The 22,617-nt window shown below is 39.9% G+C and overlaps 1 protein-coding gene across 11 annotated transcripts in view; it reads left to right on the forward strand.

The window, feature by feature from the left end:
- Positions 1–22,617, forward strand: part of DNAI1 (dynein axonemal intermediate chain 1) — a 125,340-nt gene that overhangs the window by 65,357 nt on the left and 37,366 nt on the right. For 10 of the 11 annotated variants that reach the window (XM_035697124.2, XM_025432081.3, XM_025432085.3 and 7 more), the window contains one exon: positions 20,137–20,169. In XM_035697124.2, the coding sequence (XP_035553017.1) occupies positions 20,137–20,169 (33 nt within the window). Of the gene's footprint in view, positions 1–12,776; positions 12,821–20,136; positions 20,170–22,617 lie in introns of all 11 variants that reach the window. The other variant, XM_035697129.2, reaches the window with a different exon arrangement.

Below are 22,617 nucleotides of genomic sequence, written 5' to 3' on the forward strand. Positions count from 1 at the left end.
ATTCCTGCATGGCCACGCCCTAGTTTTATGTTGGGGTTGAGCTGTGTTTTGAAACTCAGTGTGTTGTACTTGGGCCTACTGACTTAATTTACATGAAGTTTGTTTTAAATTCAGCATTACTGATGTCTGATTCACATATGGTGAGATGGACATTTTAGTTGTACATGTTGACAAATTTTGAAAAATGTATACAGTTGTGAGCCACCACCACAACTGAGATATAGAACACTTCCTCTACCTCCAAATTTCCTTGTGCCTCATTCCCAGTCAGTTTTCCCCAGCCCCCTACCCCCAGGTAACCGCTTCTTCCTGTCACTGCAGATTATATTTATCTTTTCTAGCACTTATAGTTTGAACAAGCTTGGGGTCAGTTTCTTCAGCCCATTAGGGGAGACATTAAAGGCTAGTTTCACTGAGAGCAGAGAGAGGTGACAACAGACAGAAAACAGAAACCTGGGTCAACTGGCTCTGTACACATCAGCGCTGCCCTCTGGAGGGAGGAGTTGTTTTACTATTGTGTAAATATTGGTGTGTGGGTGTTAGAAAAGGTTGGGTTGTGCTAGGTTGTACTCTTCAGTCTCTTGTCTCAGCGAAGGGCAATCTGAGTCAGTGGTGAGCTGGGCTTGGGACAGTCTAGAAAGGTTTGAGAAGTTACTCCTTTCCTCTGGAAACTCAGTCCCGTGGGGGAGACAGAACATAGGCACACAAAGATAAAAGAGGATGGGATCCCTGGGGCTGGCAGGAAGAGAGACGTGGAGGTTGAAGCGGCAGAAAAGCTTCAGGAAGGAGGTATCTATGATTTGGATGCCTGTAGTGGAGAGGGAAGGTCAGGATTGAGCTTGTTAGGGGACAGAGAAGAGTTTAACTCCATTGTTCATCTCACTCCACTGATCAGACCTTTCAATGGCTTCCTCTTGCTCTCAGGATAAAATCCCAAAATTCTGACTTGTTTTGTTTGGCCTGCAAGGTCTAGCCTTTCTACCAACCCTACTTCAAATACCACCATCGCTCTGTGACAATTCCACAGTCCCAGCACACTGAACTGCCCTCACTTCCTGGAAGGTGACATCCACACACTCCTCTCCTCTAGGCCTTTGAAACTCCTGTTTCCTCTACCTGCTTGGTATAATCATTTCTGTCTGCTGCCACCTGTTCCATGCCACTCTGCCTCACGTCTCTTCATTTCCTGGCCATACATCAGGTCTCAGCCTGGTTGTCATATTCTATAAGGGATTAAGTCCCCTTTCTTTTTTTTATTTATTTTTTTAAAGATTTTATTTATTTATTCATAGAGACAGAGAGAGAGAGAGGCAGAGACACACACAGGCAGAGGGAGAAGCAGGCTCCATGCAGGGAGCCCGACATGGGACTCGATCCAGGATCTCCAGGATCACACCCTGGGCTGCAGGCGGCGCTAAACCGCTGCGCCACCAAGGCTTCCCTAAGTTTCCTTTCTGGAGGCAGGATAGGGTAGCCCCCTGAGACTATAAACTCAGTGATAGCAAAGATCATGTCTGTCTCATTCATTGACGAGTCCCCTGAACCTAGCACAATGTCTGGAATATATTAAATTCTGAACATGAATTGAATATGAGTTCTGAATGTCTGGAGCTGTTCTTTAGAAGTTTTGATCTGAGTGTTTGAGGGATAGGAAGGGGTAAGCCTGGGATGAAGAGACTAGTGGGGAGTAATAACAAGAAAATGTCACTGTAGAAGCATGTTCTGGTTCTGGGTTCATGTTTATATCTGCTTTGGCAGTAGGGCTATGAATGATTCAAATTTGAATCACATATACCCATGCCTCAAGAGCTGGGCATTAGAGATTTAAGAGGTCAATAATTCTGATAATATAAATTGTCATTCTCATTCAACAATTATTTATTGATCACCTACTATATACCAGGTACTGTTCTAGGTATTGGTGATATAGCACTAAACAAATCAAACCAAAATCCCTATTCTCATGGAGTTTACCTTTTAGTTGGAGGTAAATTGTCAATAAATAAATAAGTAAAATATATGGTTTATCAGATGCTTATAGGTATCAAGGATTAAAATAAAGGAGGGAAATGGAGTAGGAAGTTCAGGAAACCAGAAGATTATGATTTAAATATAGTCATCAGAGAAGGCCTGACAAAGGTGGCATTTGAGAAAGACCTGAAGTAAATGAACAAGTTAGCCTCCAGACAGACATAGCAAGTGTAAAGTTCCTAAGATGGAAGCTTGCTATACATGTTCTGGATCAGCAAGGAAGGGAAGGAGGAAAGTGACAGGAAATAAAGTCAGAGGTGTATCCTTCTACTCCATAGGGTTAATCAAATAGCCCAGGGCATATTAAATTGGTGCTGATAGAGTTCCATGAATCATAATTTGTAGTTAAAATGCATGAATGTCAGGCACCATAAACCATGAACAGCTCAAAACATCACCGGTAATGCCCCAATAACAGAGTGTCCTTCCTGAAAATTTTGAGAATTCCAACTGGCTACATGTGTATGTGTGCAGGAGGAGTTTTGCAACGTTGCCAAACATTGCCTGGCAGCCAGACTTCTTAGTAGAGAACTGAATTAGAGTCTTCTGTGAACTCCAGTTAAAAGCTAATTTTAGTTTATGACTAACAAATTTTAGTACTTCTTTATAACTCAGTTAGTTACCATAAAAAAAAAATCAGTCGGGAATTTTGCATCATTTGTCTAGGAGAGCCAAAGAAAAGGCTTGCATTTTTAGATCATTTTATGGTCTCTCCAGAGGTCTCTCATGGTTGATACTTTTAGAACTGATGATCTTGATGAGGGTGACTAGGTTAGGGGAAAATTGGCAAGAATCCATGCAAGGCCAAAAAAGAATCTTAGGTGATTCAGAGATTTTGAGTCTGGTGACTGGGCCTGGGATCCCATAGAAGAAAGGACAAGAGGAGTTGAGCAGAATCTGAGAGCAGTTGAAGTGTTTCTATATGTTCAAAGTAAGATATCCACACTCTTATAACCCTTCTCCTCAGTGTCATCCTTACACCTCTTATCTTCCTCAAGCCCTAGATATGATCCTTTGTCACTTTATCTCCTAAATATCTCTCAAATCAAACCACTTTTTTCATATTCACTACCACCTCCTTAGCCCAGCCTACATCATCTCTCACCCAGAGTGCTGTGAAAGCCTTGTAACTGGTATTGCCCTCATCTACTCATACCCCTTCTAATCCTTTCTCAACAGCTACATCAAGTGATTTTTTCAAACTGTCCATTTGATTATGTCATTCCCACTCAGAACCTTTCAGTGACTTCCCATTGCTCTTAGTATAGGGACAAATTTTTTAGATAACCTTTCAGGGGCCTATATGGGCTGAGGCCCACTGGGATCTCTAAGCCTTAATTTTATCACTCTTACCCTATTATAGCTGTACTTTAATTCTATGTACTGTTCCTTCTTTCTGGAACACTTTTCAAATCCTTCCTCACATATGTACTCCTAAGATTTCAGACCAATTATCAATCCGCATTACCTGCCCCAATGCTGCTGCCCTATTAATGAAGATAGGGTTGTTTCCTCTATTATGTAGTAATATACCTTGATCCTTTCTTCCTTAGCCTGCATCCTAGTATGTACTTATTTACTTGTTTGTGTAATTATTTGATTATTGTATGTCTCTCCTATTAGACTGTGAACTCCTCAAGAGTAGGACCTATGGATGTTTTTGCTCACAACTGTTCTCAAGCTCCTAACACAGTGGCCATCACATCAGAAGCTCTCAATAAATGCCTATTGGGTGAATGATAGGATGTGATTGGAAAGTAGCATAGAGTGTTATGAAAAGCCTGTTATAGGTTTTCTTAACACTGATTCTGGGGGAATGAGGGAAGACTTCTAGGAGGAGTACCATGATCTAAAGTTTGGACAGGGGATCCCTGGGTGGCTCAGCAGTTTGGCACCTGCCTTTGGCCCAGGGCGCGAACCTGGAGTCCCCGGATCGAGTCCCGTGTCGGGCTCCTGGCATGGAGCCAGCTTCTCCCTCCTCCTGTGTCTCTGCCTCTCTCTCTCTCTCTCTCATAAATAAATAAATAAATAAATAAATAAATAAATAAATAAATAAATCTTTTTAAAAATTTAAAAAAAAATAAAGTTTGGAAAAAGAGGGATGCCTGGGTGGCTCAGTGGTTGACCCTCTGCCTTTGGCTCAGGGCATGATCCCAGAGTCCCAGGATCAAGTCCCACATGGGGCTTCCTGCATGGAGCCTGCTTCTCCCTCTGCCTATGTCTCTGGCTCTCTCTCTCTGTGTCTCTCATGAATAAATAAATAAAATCTTTTAAAAAATAAAAAAATAGGGGATCTCTGGGTGGCTAAGCGGTTTGGCACCTGCCTTCGGCCTGGGGCATGGTCCTGGAGTCCCAGGATCGAGTCCCACATTGGGCTCCCTGCATAGGGCCTGCTTCTCCCTCTACTTGTGTCTCTGCCTCTCTCTCTCTCTCTGTCTCTCATGAATGAATAAATACAATCTTTAAAAATAAATTAAAAAATAAAAATAAAGCTTGGACAAAGGAAGAATAGTTCAAAATGTAGGATAAGAAGTGACCAGAGAAGTTAGAAGACATCACAGAATAGAAGGTATACAAGAACATACATAGAAGACAAGGAAGAATAATGTCCTAAAGAAGAGTGTTTATAGTGAGTTTACAGTGTTTATATAATATGTGGTCAGTTGTGTCACATGATGCTAAGGGGTCAATGAAGATAAGAACTAGACAGAGCCATTAGATGTAATAATTAGGGGATGCCTGGGTGGCTCAGCAGTTTAGCGCCTGCCTTTGGCCCAGGGTGTGATCCTGGAGTCCTTGGATTAAGTCCTACATCAGGCTCCCTGCATGGAGCCTGCTTCTCCCTCTGCCTATGTCTCTGCCTCTCTCTGTGTGTGTCTCTTATGAATAAATAAATAAAATCTTAAAAAAAAAAAGATATAATAATTAGGAAGTCACTGGGGACCTCGGAAAGAACAATTTTCTTTTTTATTTTATTTTTTTATTAGAGAGAGAGAATGAGTAGAGGGATGGGCAGAGAGAAAGGAAGAAGCAGATTCCCCACTGAGCAGGGAGCCCTATGTGGTGCTCTATCCCAGGACCCTGGGATCATGACCTGAGCTAAAGGCAGACACTTAACCAATTGAGCCACCCAGGCACCCCAGAAAGAACAATTTTCCAGTTAAAAGCCAGTTTGAATTGAGCTAAAAAGAAAGTAAAGACTATATAGACAATGATTTGTTTGTTTATTTATTTATTTATTTATTTATTTATTTACTTACTTACTTATTTAGGGATGAAAGTAAGACTTGAATATGTTAAATGCTAAGGGGAGGGACCCTGGCATAGAGAAGAAGGAGAATCAGGAGACATAAAATATTGACTACAGCCAAGTCTCTGAGGAGGAGAGGGTGGATTGGTTGTGGACAGGAGACAGAACACTGTAACAGGAGAAAAGAAAGGAGGAAGGGATGGATGCAGATGATGATAATTTAGAGGTTTAGTGGCAGGAAGTTGAGAGAATTTTCTCTTCTCTTCCCGTAGTAGTGTTATGGAATTCCTTCTGGAAGTGATAACTAGAAAACAAATTTTGCCAATGGCTGTTCCATTTTGTTATGATTATAGTCATGCTATTTTCAGAGTTATAGTCTGAGGTTTGTCATGCACAATTATCAGATTACAAAACAGCTGTGAGCATTTGCAGCCAGAACTTGGTCTCCTCCTATTTACTGTAGAACCTAGCACATTGTTAGTACTCAGTACATGCCAGGTACTCGAATAACAATGGCAGAGGGCTCTTGTGCTTATCCCTAGGCTTTGCAGCCTGCAAGCTGATGCTGAAGAGTAATTTTGATTCTCTGGCTCCAGCTGTAAGCAAGTGACATGAAATTGTTTTCTGCCAGTTAGGGATTTGTATGGAGCGTTCAGTCTTCCCTATCACTGAGACAGAATTGTATGTAAGAAGCAAGTAAAGGACACAGCTGTTGTCAACCTTTTTCACTGTCTGTATCTCAAAACACTTTGTACCACTCATGGAGTCACTAGATTTGAGAACTCTTAGAGGTGGGGCCAACTCAGCCTTGGTTCTTCTTTAGCTGTCATCCTAGGATCTGGTACATATTAGATGCTTAATAAATACTGGATGAATGAATAATGACTGAATGAATCAGTTGATGAGTAAATAAATGCATGATGGAAAGGTATGTATAACAATACTCTGAATGCTAGCTTTTCTTTCTGGGCCTGCATTAGAAGCTGCTCAGGCCTTTGTCTTAGTCAAAGCAGCTTCATTCTATTAATTATGTGTGTGTTGAGGGGGGATCCCTGGGTGGCTCAGCAGTTTGGCGCCTGCCTTTGGCCCAGGGCGCAATCCTGGAGTCCTGGGATCGAGTCCCGCGTCAGGCTCCTGGCATGGAGCCTGCTTCTCCCTCCTCCTGAATCTCTGCCTCTCTTTCCTTCTATGCCTATAATAAATAAATAAATAAATAAATAAATAAATAAATAAATAAATAAGTAAGTAAGTAAGTAAGTAAATCTTTAAAAAATAATAATAATTATGTAGGGACCCTACTACTGATGTTAAGCTTTTTTCCCTACTTTTATTTTTACCTCACATCCATTTTCTTATTTACTTAATTTTTTCATGTGTCATATATTTAGCCTCAAATATTGCTTCGAGACAAATTGGAATATAAATGGATAAAAAAAAAATCTGCTGATCCTAGAGTGCCTGGGTAGCTCAGTCTATAAGCTTCTGAATCAAGTCAGGATCTCAGGGTTGTGAGATCTAGCCCCATGAGGTGGGACTGGCACTGGTTGGCACTGGGTGTGGAGCCTGCTTAACATTCTCTCTCTCCCTTTCCCTCTGCCCACTCCACCCTCCTTTGTGTGTGCTCTCTGGCTCTCTCTCTCTCTCTCTCTCTCTAAAAAAAAAAAAAAAGAAAGAAAGAAGAAAGAAGAAAGAAAGAAAGAAAGAAAGAAAGAAAGAAAGAAAGAAAGAAAGAAAGGAAAGAAAGAAAGAAAGAAAGAAAGAAAAAAGGAGGGGGGAATCTGCTGATCTCTAGACAGACACATGGTTACAAGTCTCTGTATCTTTGTTAATGATTTTGTTCCTTTGCCTGGATTGCCCAAGGCATTCCTACTTCTGCTCTTTATGAGCCTGGCAAACTCTAAGGCACACAAATTTTAGTCAAGCTCTTTAAATTGCAAAGAACAGAGGCTCAACTCAAGTTATCTCAAGTTAAAGGAGGGTTGGCTAAAGGGAGAAAGGTTATATGTGGGGGTTTGAGGATGAGTATTATAAATATATAAGTAGCCTAGAATCAGAATTGGAAAACTATTGGTTCTGAAACAGATTAAGTACTAATTACTTTCTCTGTATCTCTCATAGCCTCTCTTCTTCTCTTAGCAACTATGTTTCATTCCTTATTTTCATTTCCCAAACAGCCAACTTTTTTATGGTTTCTGCTCCCTCATAACTTTAGTGTGTTTCCAGCCCATCATGCCACTTTGGCCTCTCTCTAACTCAGAAACATCTCCATACTATCTCCATCCAATCACCACTTCTCTCAGTAGTCCCAGTTCAAATTCTTGGAGAAGGAACCTGATTGACCCTAGCTTATCTGTTCACGCTAGACTGTATCACAGAGGGACAAGATCCCATGGCTTTCTAAGCAGCCAAAGCTGTGAGGAGGGCAGTTTCTCTTACACGGTACAAGGTATAACCTGCTTTACTACAAAGTAACTTCTACATTGTTTCTGAAAAATCTCTTTCTCATATATTGTGCGGGAAGGACCTCAGATTTCTTCCAACCCAGTGCCTCCATACAGGGCTGATATTTACATTATAAAAGGTTCCTTTACAAAAGGCTTTACTTTAGGCTTGTTGTTTGTGTGTGTGTGTGTGTGTTTCTGCAATGAATTTTAAAATGCAGCACACTATGTATAACTTTTAAAGGCCTTGGTATAGGGAATTTATATTCTGGCCATGATGGAACAATCCATACTGGACTTGCTCTCCCATTTAAACAGCTATAATTTTGGACATGTGCCACATTCCCTCAGGACAGTGACTCCTGAGGGAAAGAAAGCACCCAATGTGAGTCATGTGTTTATCCTTGCTCTCTGGCTGGGGACAATTTCTTGACCTTGGCTCAGGGAGGTAGATTCCAAAGGAGTGCTGATACCAGTGAGATAACCCATATGTTAAAAGTAGCAGACAATGACTTTAAAGCAACTATTATAAATATATTTATAGACTTACAGAAAATATTGACTTAATGGATGGGGAATCTAAGCAGAAAAATGGAAACAATAGAAAAATATCAGAATGGAAAAGTAACTGGATGGGCTGAATGTGAAGATGAGTCCATTGAAATGATCTAACCTGAAGATCAGAGAGAAATAAGATTAAAAAATATGAGTCTTGACTTCTGGGAACACGTCATATACATATATGTATATACATATACATATATGTATCCTATTGGAATCCCAGAAGGAAATAGAGGAGGAGGAGAGAGATTTGAAGAAATAGTGGCCAAAATTTCTTAAATTTGGTGGAAAACATATAGTATTATCAGAAGTTCAGTGAGTCCCAAGCAGGATAAGTACAAAGAAAACCACCCTTAGGTCCCTCATAGTCAAAATACTGAAAGCCAAAGATAAAAATAAAATCTTGAAAGTAGGGATCCCTGGGTGGCGCCGTGGTTTGGCGCCCGCCTTTGGCCCAGGGCGTGATCCTGGAGACGCGGGATCGAATCCCACGTCGGGCTCCCGGCGCATGGAGCCTGCTTCTCCCTCTGCCTGTGTTTCTGCCTCTCTCACTCTCTCTCTCTCTGTGACTATCATAAATAAATAAAAACTTTAAAAAAAAAAAAAATCTTGAAAGTAGGCAGAACAAAATGACACATTGCATAAAGGGTAATAGTGATATGATTATGGCTGACTTCTCATTGTAAACAATGGAGGTCAGAAGACAATGTAAGGATATATTTAAAGCACTGAAAGAAAATTACTGTCAACACAGAATTCTACATCTAGCAAAAATATCCCTCAAATAAGAAAAGTGAAATAAATACATCTTCAAATAAACTAAAGCTGAGAGAACTTATCATTAACAGACCTCCACTATAGGAAGTACTAAATGAAGTTCTGTAGGCTAAAGGAAAAATGATACTGATAGAAGCTCTATCTATGGGAAAGACCAAAAAGTACTAGAAATGATAAGTATGTGGCTAAAGATAAAAAACTAGCTCTTTTCCCTTCATTTTCTTAAAAGGCATATGACTGTTTAAAGCAAAATAATACCATTATAAGATGGGACTTATAATGTATATAGAAATAAAATACGTGATAACAATGGGGCAAAATATGAGGTTGTGGTGGTAAATGGAATTAAGATGTTATAAGGTTATTACATTGTGAAATATAAAGTGGTATGTTATTTATTCTTAGTGGACTATGATAAGTTTAGGATGCTCATTGTAAACCTTAGAGTAACCATTAAAAAGTAACACAAAAAGGCACAGATAAAAAGCCGATGGAGATTATAAAATGAAATACTAAAAGAACTCAGTTAACAGAAGAAGGGAGAAGGTGTACAGAGGAACACAATGAGCAGATGGAGGGAGGCAAATCATAAGAGACTCTTAACTATAGGAAACAAACTGAGGGTTGCTGGAGGAGATGGGGGTGGAGGGATGGGATAACTGGGTGATGAGCATTAAGGAGGGCACTTGATGTAATGAGCACTGGGTGTTATATGTAACTGATGAATCACTACATTCTACCCCTGAAACTAATAATATATGTTAACTTAATTGAATTTAAGTAAAAGGTTAAAAAAAAAAAAAAAGCAGATGGGAAAACAAAGAGCAACATAATAAAGACCACCATACCATTGCTTTCAATTACAAGGTAGAGTTTCTCAAGCTATGGAGGGAAAAAGCAAGACCCAAATAAATGCTGCCTATAAAAGTACAGTTTAAACATAAAGACATAGAAAAGGTGAAAATAAAAGAGTAGAAAAAGTATACCCTGATAATGGCAAGTTGTGTGGCTCTAGTATTATCAGAACTAAGTGTAGGCTTCAAGACCAGGAATATTCTCAATGATAAGTAGAGACATTTCATAATGATAAATAAATGACATTCTCTCAAGAGGAGACTTAAAATCACAAACATGTATGCACCTATTAATAGAAGTTCAAGATAAATGAATAAAAAACTGACAGGGCAGCCCAGGTGACTCAGCAGTTTAGTGCCGCCTTTGGCCCAGGGTATGATCCTGGGGACCCAGAATGGAGTCCCTTGTCAGGCTCCCTGCATGGGCCTCTGCCTCTGCCTCTGCCTCTCTCTCTCCGTGTCTCTCATGAATAAATAAATAAAATCTTAAAAAAAAAAAAAAAAAACCTGACAGAGCTTACGGGAGAAATAGAAAAATACACAAAGATAGTTCATTTTAATACTTGTCTCTCAGTTATTGGAAGATAATGACCTAATTAACATTTGTAGAACACTACAGCTAAGAATTGGAGAATGAAAATTATATCCAAGAACTGCAGAATGTTCACAAAAATAGACCATATGCTAGGACATGAAGTAAATCCCAAGACATATCAAAAGATTAAAATCTTACAGATTTTAATTCAATTCAAATTCAACATCCATCCATGAGAGAAAGAATCTCAGCAGACTAGGAATAGTTTGGGAAAAAAAAAAAAAAAAGGAGTTAAATTTAAAATAAATAGCAATATCTTTAAAATTGCTATTTAAAACTGATGAATTGTATCTCTAAATATTTAGAAATTAAGGAACATACTTCTAAATAAAGTTAGTCAAAGGAGACAAGGGCAAATGGTAGCTACACGTGTAGTGAGCATAGCATAATGTATAAATTTGTCAAATCAGGGACACCTGGGTGGCTCAGCGGTTGAGCGTCTGTATGCCTGACTCGGGGTGTGATCCCAGACTTCCGGGATCGGGTCCCACATCGCGCTCCTTGCATGGAGCCTGCTTCTCCCTCTGCCTATGTCTCTGCCTCTCTCTGTGTGTGTTTCTCATGAAAAAATAATAAAATATTTTTTTAAAAAATTGTCAAATCACTATGTTGAACACCTAAAACTAATGTAACATTGTCAACTATATAGTGTCAACTATATTTCAATAAAAAAGAAAGAGCACAAATGAAATTAGTAAATACTTTTAATTGAGTGGTAATGGAAATATGACCACAAATTTTTGGTTGCTGCTTAAAGTTAGGCATAATGGATATTCATAGCTTTAAATGTCTGTTTTAAAGATTTATTTTATTATTTTGAGAAAGAGAGATCAAGCACAAGTGGGGGGCAGAGGGAGAGGGAGAAGCCGGTTACCTGCTGAGCAGGGGGCCTGATGTGGGGCTCAATCCCAGGACCCTGCAATCGTGATCTGAGTAGAAGGCAGATGCTTAACCCACTGAGCCACCCAGGCACTCCTAAATGCCTGTATTAGCAAAAAAGGAAAGATTTTAAATCAATGTTTCATAGGAACAATGAGAAAAACAATAGAGAAAATTAACAAAGTCAGAAGTTCATTCTTTGAAAATATTAATAAAATTGACAAAATCTAGCAGGGCTCATCAAGATAAAAAGAAATCACAACATCAATATCAGGAATAGAACATGAGAAATCACTACTGATCCTACAGACATTAAAAAGGATAATAAGGAGGGACACTTGGGTGGCTCAGTGGTTGGGCACCTGCCTTTGGCTCACGGCGTGTTCCTGGAGTCTGGGGATCGAGTCCCCACATCGGGCTCCCTCCATAGAGCCTGCTTCTCCCTCTGCCTGTGTTTCTGCCTCTCTCTGTATGTCTCTCATGAATAAATAAATAAAATCTTTTTTTTAAAGGATAATAAGGAAATATTACTATAACTTTATGGCAATAAATTCAACAATTTAGATGGAATGAACAAAAAGTTTAAGATTTTATTTATTTGAGAGAGAGAGAACAGGAGGAAGGAAAAGGAGAGAATCTCAAGCAAACTTGTGCTGAACTTGGAGCCAAATTTGGGTTTGATCTCATGACCCTGAGATCATGACCTGAACCGAAATCAAGAGTTGGAAGCTTAACTGACTGAGCCACCCAGGTGCCCCGAATAGACAAATTTCTTTTTTTTTTTTAAGATTTTATGTATTTATTCATGAGAGATACAGAGAGAGAGAGAGTGAGAGAGAGAGAGAGAGAGAGAGAAGCAGGCTCCATGCAGGGAGCCTGACGTGGGACTTGATCCCGGGTCTCCAGGATCATGCCTTGGATGGAAAGCAGGCGCTTAACCGCTGAGCCACCCAGAGATTCCCTGAATAGACAAATTTCTTGAAAAATACAGTTTACCTTAATTAACACAAGAATAAATAGAAAATATGAAAACTCCATACCTATTTTTAAAAATTGAGTTCAAAACTTAAAACCTTCCTACAAAGAAACTCCAGTCCCAACTGGTTTAACTGATGAATTGTATCAAATACAAAGGAATAAATAACAACAGAAGTGTTATTTTTAAACTTAAATTCAATTAACTAATATATAATGTATTATTGGTTTCAGAGGTAGAGGTAAGTAATTCATCAGTCTTCTATAACACCCAGTGCTCATTACATCATGTGCCCTCCTTAATATCCATCACCCAGTTTTCCCATTCCCCCACAACCCTTCCCTTTAGCAACCCTCAGTTTGTTTCCCATAATTAAAAGTCTCTTATGGTTTGTCTTTCTCTCTGAACGCAGAAAAAGGAGATATGAGACCAGGTTGGTGCCTACCTGGATTTCAGGTATGGACAACACACTTTTCAATTTTACAATAAATTCCCCTAGAATGAGACTCAGTGACCATGCTTAGCAGACCATGATAGATTAATAAAATGATGACAACCACAAAGTCTACATTGCCAGTGTTACTTGGCTTACTGAGTGCTGGGCTCTAAGTTAGGTGCTCTTCAGGCATTGTTTTATTTCATCCTCAGAGCAATTCTGAGACAGGCATTAATATTTTTCTCTACCTTGTAGATGAGAAAATGAGGATTAGAGACTAAATACTTTGCTCAAGATTTCACATATAGTTTGTGGCCAAGTAGGGGACCCAGCCAAAGCTTACCCTAAAACTTCTGCTTTTAGGGCAGCCCAGGTGGCTCAGCGGTTTTAGTGCCACCTTCAGCCCAGAGCGCCGCCTTCAGCCCAGGGTGTGATCCTGGAGACCCGGGATGGGGATCAAGTCCCATGTGGGACTCCCTGATGGAGCCTGCTTGTCCCTCTGCCTGCTTGTCCTTCTGTCTGTGTCTGCCTGTCTCTCTCTCTCTCATGAATAAATAAAATCTTTTTAAAAATAAATAAATAAAACTTCTGCATTTAAATCCTACCCTCTTTGCTTGCTGTAGCCTTATCTGCCAAGGGTCCTTAGAGTTGGCTTCTGCCCTCCTGGCCTTCCAGATAGGCACCAGCCTGGTCTCATATCCTCTTTTTCTGTATTCAGAACACTGTACTAACTAATACTGCATTAATAGGGAAGAAAAACCTCTATAATTGTGCTTTGTTGACTTTTAAATTTCTTAGTTAGCATATTAAATTATAAAATAATGCACATTCACATTAAAAATATTAAAACCATGAGAATGAGTATATAGCGGACAGTATTGGTCCCCTTCCCCACGATTCCCTAGTCACATTCCTAAACCAAACTGCTATCAACAGATTCTATATATTCTTCTAGAAATTTTGTATGTATATGCAAATACACATACATACATATTCTTAAAGTAAGCAGATGGGTCATCTATTTCTGTAGCTTGCTTTTTTATTTAACAATGTACCTTGGAGAGCTTTCCATAACAGTACATAAATGTTTATCTCATTCTTTTAAAAATATGCAGAGTGTCTTATTGAATGGCTATACCATAAGTTATTTAACTAGGCCCCTATCAATGTTTTCCATTTGTAAAAATATTATAAATAACGCTTCAGTGAGCAGTTTTGTACGTTTTATGCATGTGTATGAATACTGCTATAGGAAAAATTCAAGAAAGTGGAGTTGAGGGGTATCTGCATTTTAAATTTTGTCAGCTGTTGCCAAATAATCCTATAAAAAGTTTGCATCAGTTGGCACTCCCACAATAGCGTTTGATAATATCTATTACCCTTTATCTCCAGTTTTTCAAAATTTTGAGATTTCTTTCAAGTACACTTATTTAGTGCCTTCTGTGTGCTTTAGACACTGCACTAGGCTCAGAGATTTGAAATGCAGTCCCTGTAGCCAGAGAAAGATGTGTTGGTGAATTACTGTTCCTTTGGGACTAAGAGCTTTTACCCTTTTAAAAACGGAAACTGCAAGCTGGTGAGGTATTTAGTTTCAATTTAGCTTAATGGAAACCTGTTAGTGAGTTTTAAAATAAGGACCAAGACAACTGAAATGGTAAACGAAGTCTCCTGGGCTCCAGGAAGGATGCTGCTGCATCTGTGGGTTTGCATGCTTCGAAGAGCCCCTCTTTCCAGGAACAAACATGTTTCAGCATTGAACTCTTTGGTGGAAATGTGAGCTGCTGTAGCCTCTAGTCCCTAGGGTGGGGGCTTCCTAGTAAGCAAGGGCCACAGAAATTCTGTGTGGCTGAGGGCAGAGCAGGGTCTGTAAATGGGAATATAATGCTGCCGACTACATTACTTCAGCATAAACTCTGGCTAAACACCACACTATGCACTTTATGTTCATTGACTCATTTAATCCTCATAACAAGCCTATGATTGAGAAGGTGTCATTATTCCTAGTTTAAAGATAAAGATACGGGATCCCTGGGTGGCGCAGCGGTTTAGCGCCTGCCTTTGGCCCGGGACGTGATCCTGGAGATCCCGGATCGAATCCCACGTTGGGCTCCCGGTGCATGGAGCCTGCTTCTCCCTCTGCCTGTGTCTCTGCTTCTCTCTCTCTGTGACTATCATAAATAAATAAAAATTAAAAAAAAAAAAAGATAAAGATACCGAGGTTCAGAGAAGACAAGTAACTTGCCTAGAGCCATAGAACTAGCAGGTGGCAGAGTGGGGACCCAAACCAAGGTATCTTCAACTTCAGAGCCCACATGTGGGCTCCATGAGTACATCTTATCACATACTTGTTTAATATTATATCTTCATGATAGGGAACAGTTTAAGAATTTTTTTTTTTTTTTTAGTTTAAGAATTTTTTTTTTATCTCCTTACCTCTAAAGTATGCTCAGAGACAAATGGGTTGCTTACACTTTTCAGATGCTATGTACCAAAACAGATCTAAGTTCAGGTAAATGCCCAGTAGGTGACAATAATAATCATCTGTTACCTTGGCCAGAATTTTCATTTTCAAAGCACCCACCCATAGCTGTGGGAGGAAAAGGGTAGGGGATGATATGGATGCTGTGTTAGAGAATTTGAGATTTATCTCATGGCTGATGAGGAACCCTTGAAGGCTTTAAATCAGGAAAGTGATATGATCAGATTTATGTTACAGGAAGATCACTTATAGATAGTGATTAGTTTGGGTTCAACTCCTGGTCACCTTTAGGTCAGTTGCTTGATCTCTTTAAGCCTCAATGTCATCATCTGTAAAATAGAATAATGATAATTCTTACCTGATAGGGTGGTTCTCAAGGTTAAATGAGATAAGGCATATAAATTGCTTAGTAAATGACTAGCCCAGTGTAAGTGCTCAATAGCTGAGAATGATGATAATGATATAATTATTAGAATGGAGAGAAACTGGAGTTAGGTAAATCAAATGTAATTAGGCAAGAGATAGTAAGGGAGGTGTAAATGGAGAGGATAGGTATGAAAGATATCAAGGAGATAGAATTGTTAGGCTTTGAAATATGATGCTAATGGGAGGGAGGGAGGGAGGGAGGGAAAGGCAGGCATTTTGATGGTTTCCAGTTTCCAACCTGGGTGACTGAGTGGATGGGGATGCACTTGAGTGACATAGGAAATACCAGAAGAAATGGAAATTTGATGTAGAAAAAGAATATAATCATTGGGGTGGGAAAAGAACATATTACGGTTGGCTTTTAAATATACTGTTTGAGTACTCTGTTACCAATTTGAACATGGGGTCCTGGGAAGTCTAAGCTATAGAAATAGATTTGAACTTTAGGGCACCTGGCTGCCTCAGTCAGTAGAGCATGCAATTTTTTTTTTTTTTTTTTTTTTTTTTTTTTTTGTAGCATGCAACTCTTGATCTTGAGGTCTGGAGTTTAAGCCCCACATTAGGCATAGAGATGGCTTAAAGAAAATAAAAATAAAGAATTAAAATGTTTTTAAAAAGAAATAATTTGAACCCCATCATAAAGTGCAAGATGAAGCTATGAGTAGGGATTAGAAACACCAAGGGTAGTGTGTAGAATAAGAAGACTTAAAAAAAAAAAAAAAAAAGACTTGGGGGGTGGGTGTTGGGTGGCTCAGTTGATTGAGCATCTGACTCTTGGTTTCAGCTCAGATCATGATCGCAGGGTCATGAGATGGAGCCTCAAGTCGGGCTCCCATGCTCAGCAGGGAGTCTGCTTGAAATACTCTCCCTACTCTCCATCTACCCCTCCCTCTGCTCTCTTTAAATAAATAAATAAATAAATAAATAAATAAATAAATAAATAAATCCTTAAAAAAAAAAAAGAAGACTAAGGAGTTGAAGCATTTATTCCTGGTCAAGGATATTGAGAAGGGACGTGGAATTGAAGGTGGAAAAGTTTCAAGAAAGAACAAGGGAGCCCAGCCCTCATCCTGAAAAAGAAATGAGAAGTAACCACTAGGAAGCTGAGTTTTTACCAGTTCCTTCTCTCAGGATGCTCACACTAAAATCTGTAATAATGAGAATAGAAAATGCTCTACTATGGAGGAGTTCAGAATAGGACATCTGTTATCCCACTGATCATCAGGATTAATTTGACTGCCATGGTGGCCTGTGGGGGATGGGGAGGGTTCCTCTCTCTTCCTGCATCACTCCTCTAATATACATCCTCCCTTGGCAAAGTAGAATGACCTATCCAAAGTAGATCTTCTTTGATCAATAGTATAAGAATAGTGGACCTCCTTTGCTGGAATCTCCAGGCTGCCTCCAACGCATACTGCGGTATTATGTTTCTTTTCATAATACAATTCCCTTTTGCAAACCAAAACCCAGAAATAACAGAGTGTCTATTTGAAGATACATTTCATCTTGCATCTCTTAACAGCCAGTACTTATGGTGGTGATGGAAGGTGGGGCAGAGCCTTGCTCAAAGTAAGGAATAGAAGAATAGAGGGAGGTAGGAGAAAAACGATAATACGTCAGGGTAAGATAAAGGACTAGTAGAGGTTAGTTAAGTAGTGTTTCGTTAGAGATAGTGGGAGCAGAAAGGGGAAAAGGGAAGATGGTGTTTCTGGCAGGAGGAACTATATGTAAAAAGCAAAGGTGCAGGAGCACCACTGGCTCAGTCAGAAGAGCATGCAACTCTTGATCTCAGGGTCATGAGTTCAAGCCACATGTTGGGTATAGAGATTGCTTTAAAATAAGTAATTAAGGGCAGCCCAGATGGCGCAGCGGTTTGGTGCCGCCTGCAGCCCGGGGTGTGATCCTGGAGACCTTGGATCGAGTCCCACGTCGGGCTCCCTTTATGGAGCCTGCTTCTCCCTCTGCCTGTGTCTCTGCCTCTCTCTCTCTCTCTCTATGAATAAATAAATAAATAAAATCTTAAAATAAAATAAAATAAAATAAAAGTAATTAAAAAAAAAAAAAAGCAAAGGTGCAGAGGTGAGAAAGCACAGGCCATGCTCAGGAAATGTGAGTAGCTGCATCTCAAAGTGCTAGCACATGAAGGGTTGGAGAACAGGCTGGAATGGAGATGTGGGGCCAAATGATAGAGTTCTGAGGGCCAGGGGAGGGAGTTTGGGCTTTGTTCTTCTGTGGTTTGATGGCTTCTGGGAGGAGCCATCAAAAGCTTTCCAGGAATTCAGGCTTGTCTGTCTCAGGCTTCTCCTTTTGGAAGACCAAGGGCCCAGAGTGGCAGCCTGACATTCAATCTCCTTTGCCATGGTTGGGAAGTCAGGGCTGCAGCTGATTTCATTGGCCTGTTTTGCATTTATTATAGTGTGGCTTTTATAGTGTGTTAATTGAAATATTTCCAACTGCCAAAAACAATTATACTCAAATTGCCTTGTCAGTTCTTTTATTGCCAGATAAATGTTTTACAGACATATTTATGGGGGGCAGTGGTAACTGGATCTCGTTTTCTATTTAAGGCTGGCAGTTTGGATTGGGATTGGCCCTCCATGGTTCTGCTGTGGGCCAGAAAGCTGTTGGATGTTGTAGCACTTCCATCTTGTTACCTTAGGGATCAGAGGTGATTCAAAAAAAAAAAAGCAGTTTTCTGGCTCATGTAGCTTAGCCTCAGAGAAGGGTTCCATCACTGGAAACCCTGGCAACCTGGCAGAAATCTGAATCCTGCTGCCTGCTCTACCAGCAACAATCCCAGCCCAAGCTGAGACATGCTCTTCCTTCTCCCTAGAATCCCTTTCTTCCCCTCCACCATCAAAGCCTCTCCCATAGACTACCATGTAAGAACTGTAAGAGCTATAAGACCCCATCTAGTCTAACTCTGTCGCTTTGTATTTGGAAGACTGAGGCCCAAGGCACTTCTGCAAGATCACACAGATGGCCTGTGAGAGCAGGGAGCAGAGGTCTCTGTCCAATGTGCTATGCAGCCACCACACTGCACTGGCCCCTCCTCCAACACTTTAGACTTGCTTCCTACAAGTGCCTTTCCTTCACATTTCTAGCCTCCACTGATCTCCCTTTTGCTTGATCATCTGAAACATCTATTGTTCTGTATATATACTGCAAGGTTTTTGTTTGTTTGGTGGAACATTTCACTAGCTCTGTCACTGTTCTTCTTTTGCCTTTGTGCATGCTGTTTTCTTCTTCTGAAAAATATTTTCTCCAGTTGGACAATATATTTTTTTTCTTTGATATCCAGCTAGGAAATAGCCACCTCTGGGAGCCTTTCTTGTGATGGGTAAGTGTCTCTGTGCACCCCTCCAGCACTCTGGGCACATATATCTCTGTTGCTGGCACAGAGCAGGCTTTCAAAGGAACATACTCTGAGTGAGTAAGTGAGTGAGTGAATGAGAGAGCAAAGGATGAGCACTGTCTACACTATCCTCCATGGACCCTGAGGAAACTGGAACAGAGACCTTATCTGTCTTCATTTTTGTCCTACTGCTCGGGTATGTCCCTAACAGATAAATAGATGCTCAACAAATGTTTATGAAGCTGAACAGACCATGATGCTCTTGGGAACATAAAATTTTATTTTATTTTATTTTATTTTATTTTATTTTATTTTATTTATTCATGAGAGACACACACACAGAGAGAAACAGATACAGGCAGAAGGGACTCCATGCAGGGAGCCTGATGAGGGACTCGATCCCAGGACTCCAGGATCACACCCTGGGCCAAAGGCAGGCACTAAACCTCTGAGCCACCCAGGGATCCCCTTGGGAACATAAAATTTTAGTGTGTTAGAACTGGAAGGTCATCACATCCAATCCTATACATTTTACTGACGAGGAAACCGAGGCCCAAAGAGGAAAAACATTTTTCCCAGCATCATGATTACTAATGCGTTTGACAGCATTCTTTCATTTATTCAATAAGTATTTTGAACACATGCTATATTCTCAGACAGCAGTGGATAACACAAAGTACCTGCTCAGAAAGAGTTTACATTCATCCCAAACAAGTGTTTGTGAATATAATCTGACGTCAAAATCCCCTTAGTGGAAAGCATACTGCAAAGCTGAGCACTTAAAATAGCATATACTTTTAAAAAATGTTTGTTGAAATGCCCAATGCTAAGTTACCTGGTTGCTCTTCATGGGTCAGTTGCACTGATGCTGGAATGGGGTTGCTTCAGATACAGGGCCTCCTTGGCTGGGGTAAGAAGCACACGTTGCCACTGAGAAGACTGTTTTTAAGACTTGGGAAAGCTCAGTGTCCACTGTCTTTGGGGTCTCTGGGCAGAAACTTCCCTATAATACTGTTTCTGATAGTCCCACAGATATTTGCCTATGATTTACCTCTTGTTTCTGTTCTTTCTTTCAGAGCATCAGTGTGGGCAGAGGAACCAGAAAAAGAGTAAGTGCTGAGCCCACTGCAGGCTCTCAGCAAGAAGCTAACAGCATTGTTTTCCATTGAAAATATTAGCTATATATTTTTTAGAAAATTCAAATGAGCAAAAAGAACATTAAAATCACCCTTAAACCCACCATCACAGGAAACCTCTTAGTTAACACATGATGTTATATCCTCTCAGATATTTCTGTGCATATATAAAAATGATATGTATTTATTTTGAAATGGAATCAAACTGTATGTTATTTTATAATCTCCTTTTTACATAATATATTTAGAATACTTTTCATTGCCAATAAACATACTTTTATAGCATCATTTAAAATTACTATATAATATTTTACCATATGTTCCTTAAGGCCATACCATAATTTGTTCAACCATGCCCCATTATTGGACATTAATGTTTCATGTTTCCTCTTTTTCACTATTATGATCAATTCTCCAGCAAACATTTGTACGTTTAAATCTCTGGGCATGTCCTTGGTTATTTCTTTAATAAAAAAGTCCTACACATAGAAACTTCAGTCAAAGAATATAAACACTTGTTAGGCTTTTGAGAAATATTCCCAAATTGCTCTTTAGAAAGGTTATACTTGATTCAATGGGTACAGGCACCCCGATGTTTAGGCAGCATTATCAGCAACAGCCAAATTATGGAAAGAGCCCAAATGGCCATCAATGATGAATGGAGGGCAGCCCAGGTGGCTTAACGGTTTAGCGCCGCCCTCAGCCCAGGGCATGATCCTGGAGACCCAGGATGGAGTCCCACATTGGGCTTCCTGCATGGAACTGCTTCTCTCTCCGCCTGTTTCTCTGTCTCTCTGTCTCTCTCTCTCTCTCTCTCATGAATAAATAAATGAAATATTTTTTTAAATGATGAATGGATAAAGAAGATAAAGAAGATGAATGGAATACTACTCCGCCAACAAAAAGAATGAAATTTTGCCATTTGCAATGACATGGATAGAACTAGAAGGTATTATGCTAAGCGAAATAAGCCAGTGAGAGAAAGACAAATACCATATGATTTTGCTCACATGTGGAGTTTAAGAAACAAAACAAATGAACATAAGAAAAGGAGAGAGAGAGAGAGAGAGAGAGAGAGGAAAGCAAACCATAAGAGAATCTTTTTTTAAAGATTTTATTTATTTGTTTGTTTGTTTGTTTGTTTGTTTTTAAAGATTTTATTTATTTATTCATGACAGTCACACAGAGAGAGAGAGAGAGGCAGAGACATAGGCAGAGGGAGAAGCAGGCTCCATGCAGGGAACCCGACGTGGGATTCGATCCCGGGTCTCCAGGATCGCGCCCTGGGCCAAAGGCAGGCGCCAAACCGCTGCGCCACCCAGGGATCCCTGTTTGTTTGTTTATGAGGGACACACAGAGAGAGGCAGAGACACAGGCAGAGGGAGAAGCAAGCTCCCCTCAAGGAGCCCGATGTGGGACTCCAACCTGGGACTCTGGAACCACACCCTGAGCCAAAGGCAGATGCTCAACCACTGAGCCATCCAGGCGTCCCACCATAAGAGAATCTTAATGATAGAGAACAAAGTGAGGGTTGATGGAGGGAGGTGGGCAGGGAATGGGCTGAATGGGTGCTGGGGATTAAGGATGGCACTTGTTATGAAGAGCACTGAGTGTTATATGTAAATAATGAACCAGTAAATTCTACACCTGAAACCAAATATTACCATATAGGTTAACTAACTAGAATTTAAATAAAAACTTGAAATTTAAAAAAATGACCAAAATTGTCATACTGGCCCTGCACAACAACAGGGTAACCACAGTCATGTTTTTGAGGAATAAATAAAATATCTTTTCTTTTTCATAGTAGCAAAGAGAGGTTAACTGTAAAACTCTCCCTATAACATACAGAAACTGTAGTCTGCCACTGCAGAAGAAAAAACTATTAACACAAAGATAAGACAATTAATCTAATTCTACTGAACACCAGCAACCTGACTGCTAATCATATACCTCAGGGGTGGACAAATTTTATCTATGAAGTGCCAGAGAGTAAATATCTTAGGCTGTGGAGGCCATTTGGTCTCATGTATAACTACTCAACTCTGCTTGTATGGCCAAAGCAGCAAAAGACAATACATAAATGAATGAGTGTGATTGTGTCCCAATAAAACTATTTATGGATGAAAAAAGAGAGAGGGAGGGAAGGAAGGAAGGAAGGAAGGAAGGAAGGAAGGAAGGAAGGAAGGAAGGAAGGAAGGAAGGAAATGAAAGAAGAGAAAGAAAAAGAAAGAAAAAGAAAGAAAGAAAGAAAGAAAGAGAAAGAAAGAAAGAAAGAGAAGAAAGAAAGAAAAGAAAGAAAGAGAGAAAGAAAGAAAAGAAAAGAAAGAAAAAAAGAAATGTAGGTAGGTAGGTTGTGTTAATTTATGGGCATCAATTTCCCCATAACCACACCAACATTGATAATTAGTTTCATTTGGT

The sequence above is a fragment of the Canis lupus genome, chromosome 11 (genome assembly GCF_003254725.2).
Source record: "Canis lupus dingo isolate Sandy chromosome 11, ASM325472v2, whole genome shotgun sequence".
In the NCBI taxonomy this organism is placed as follows: domain Eukaryota; kingdom Metazoa; phylum Chordata; class Mammalia; order Carnivora; family Canidae; genus Canis; species Canis lupus.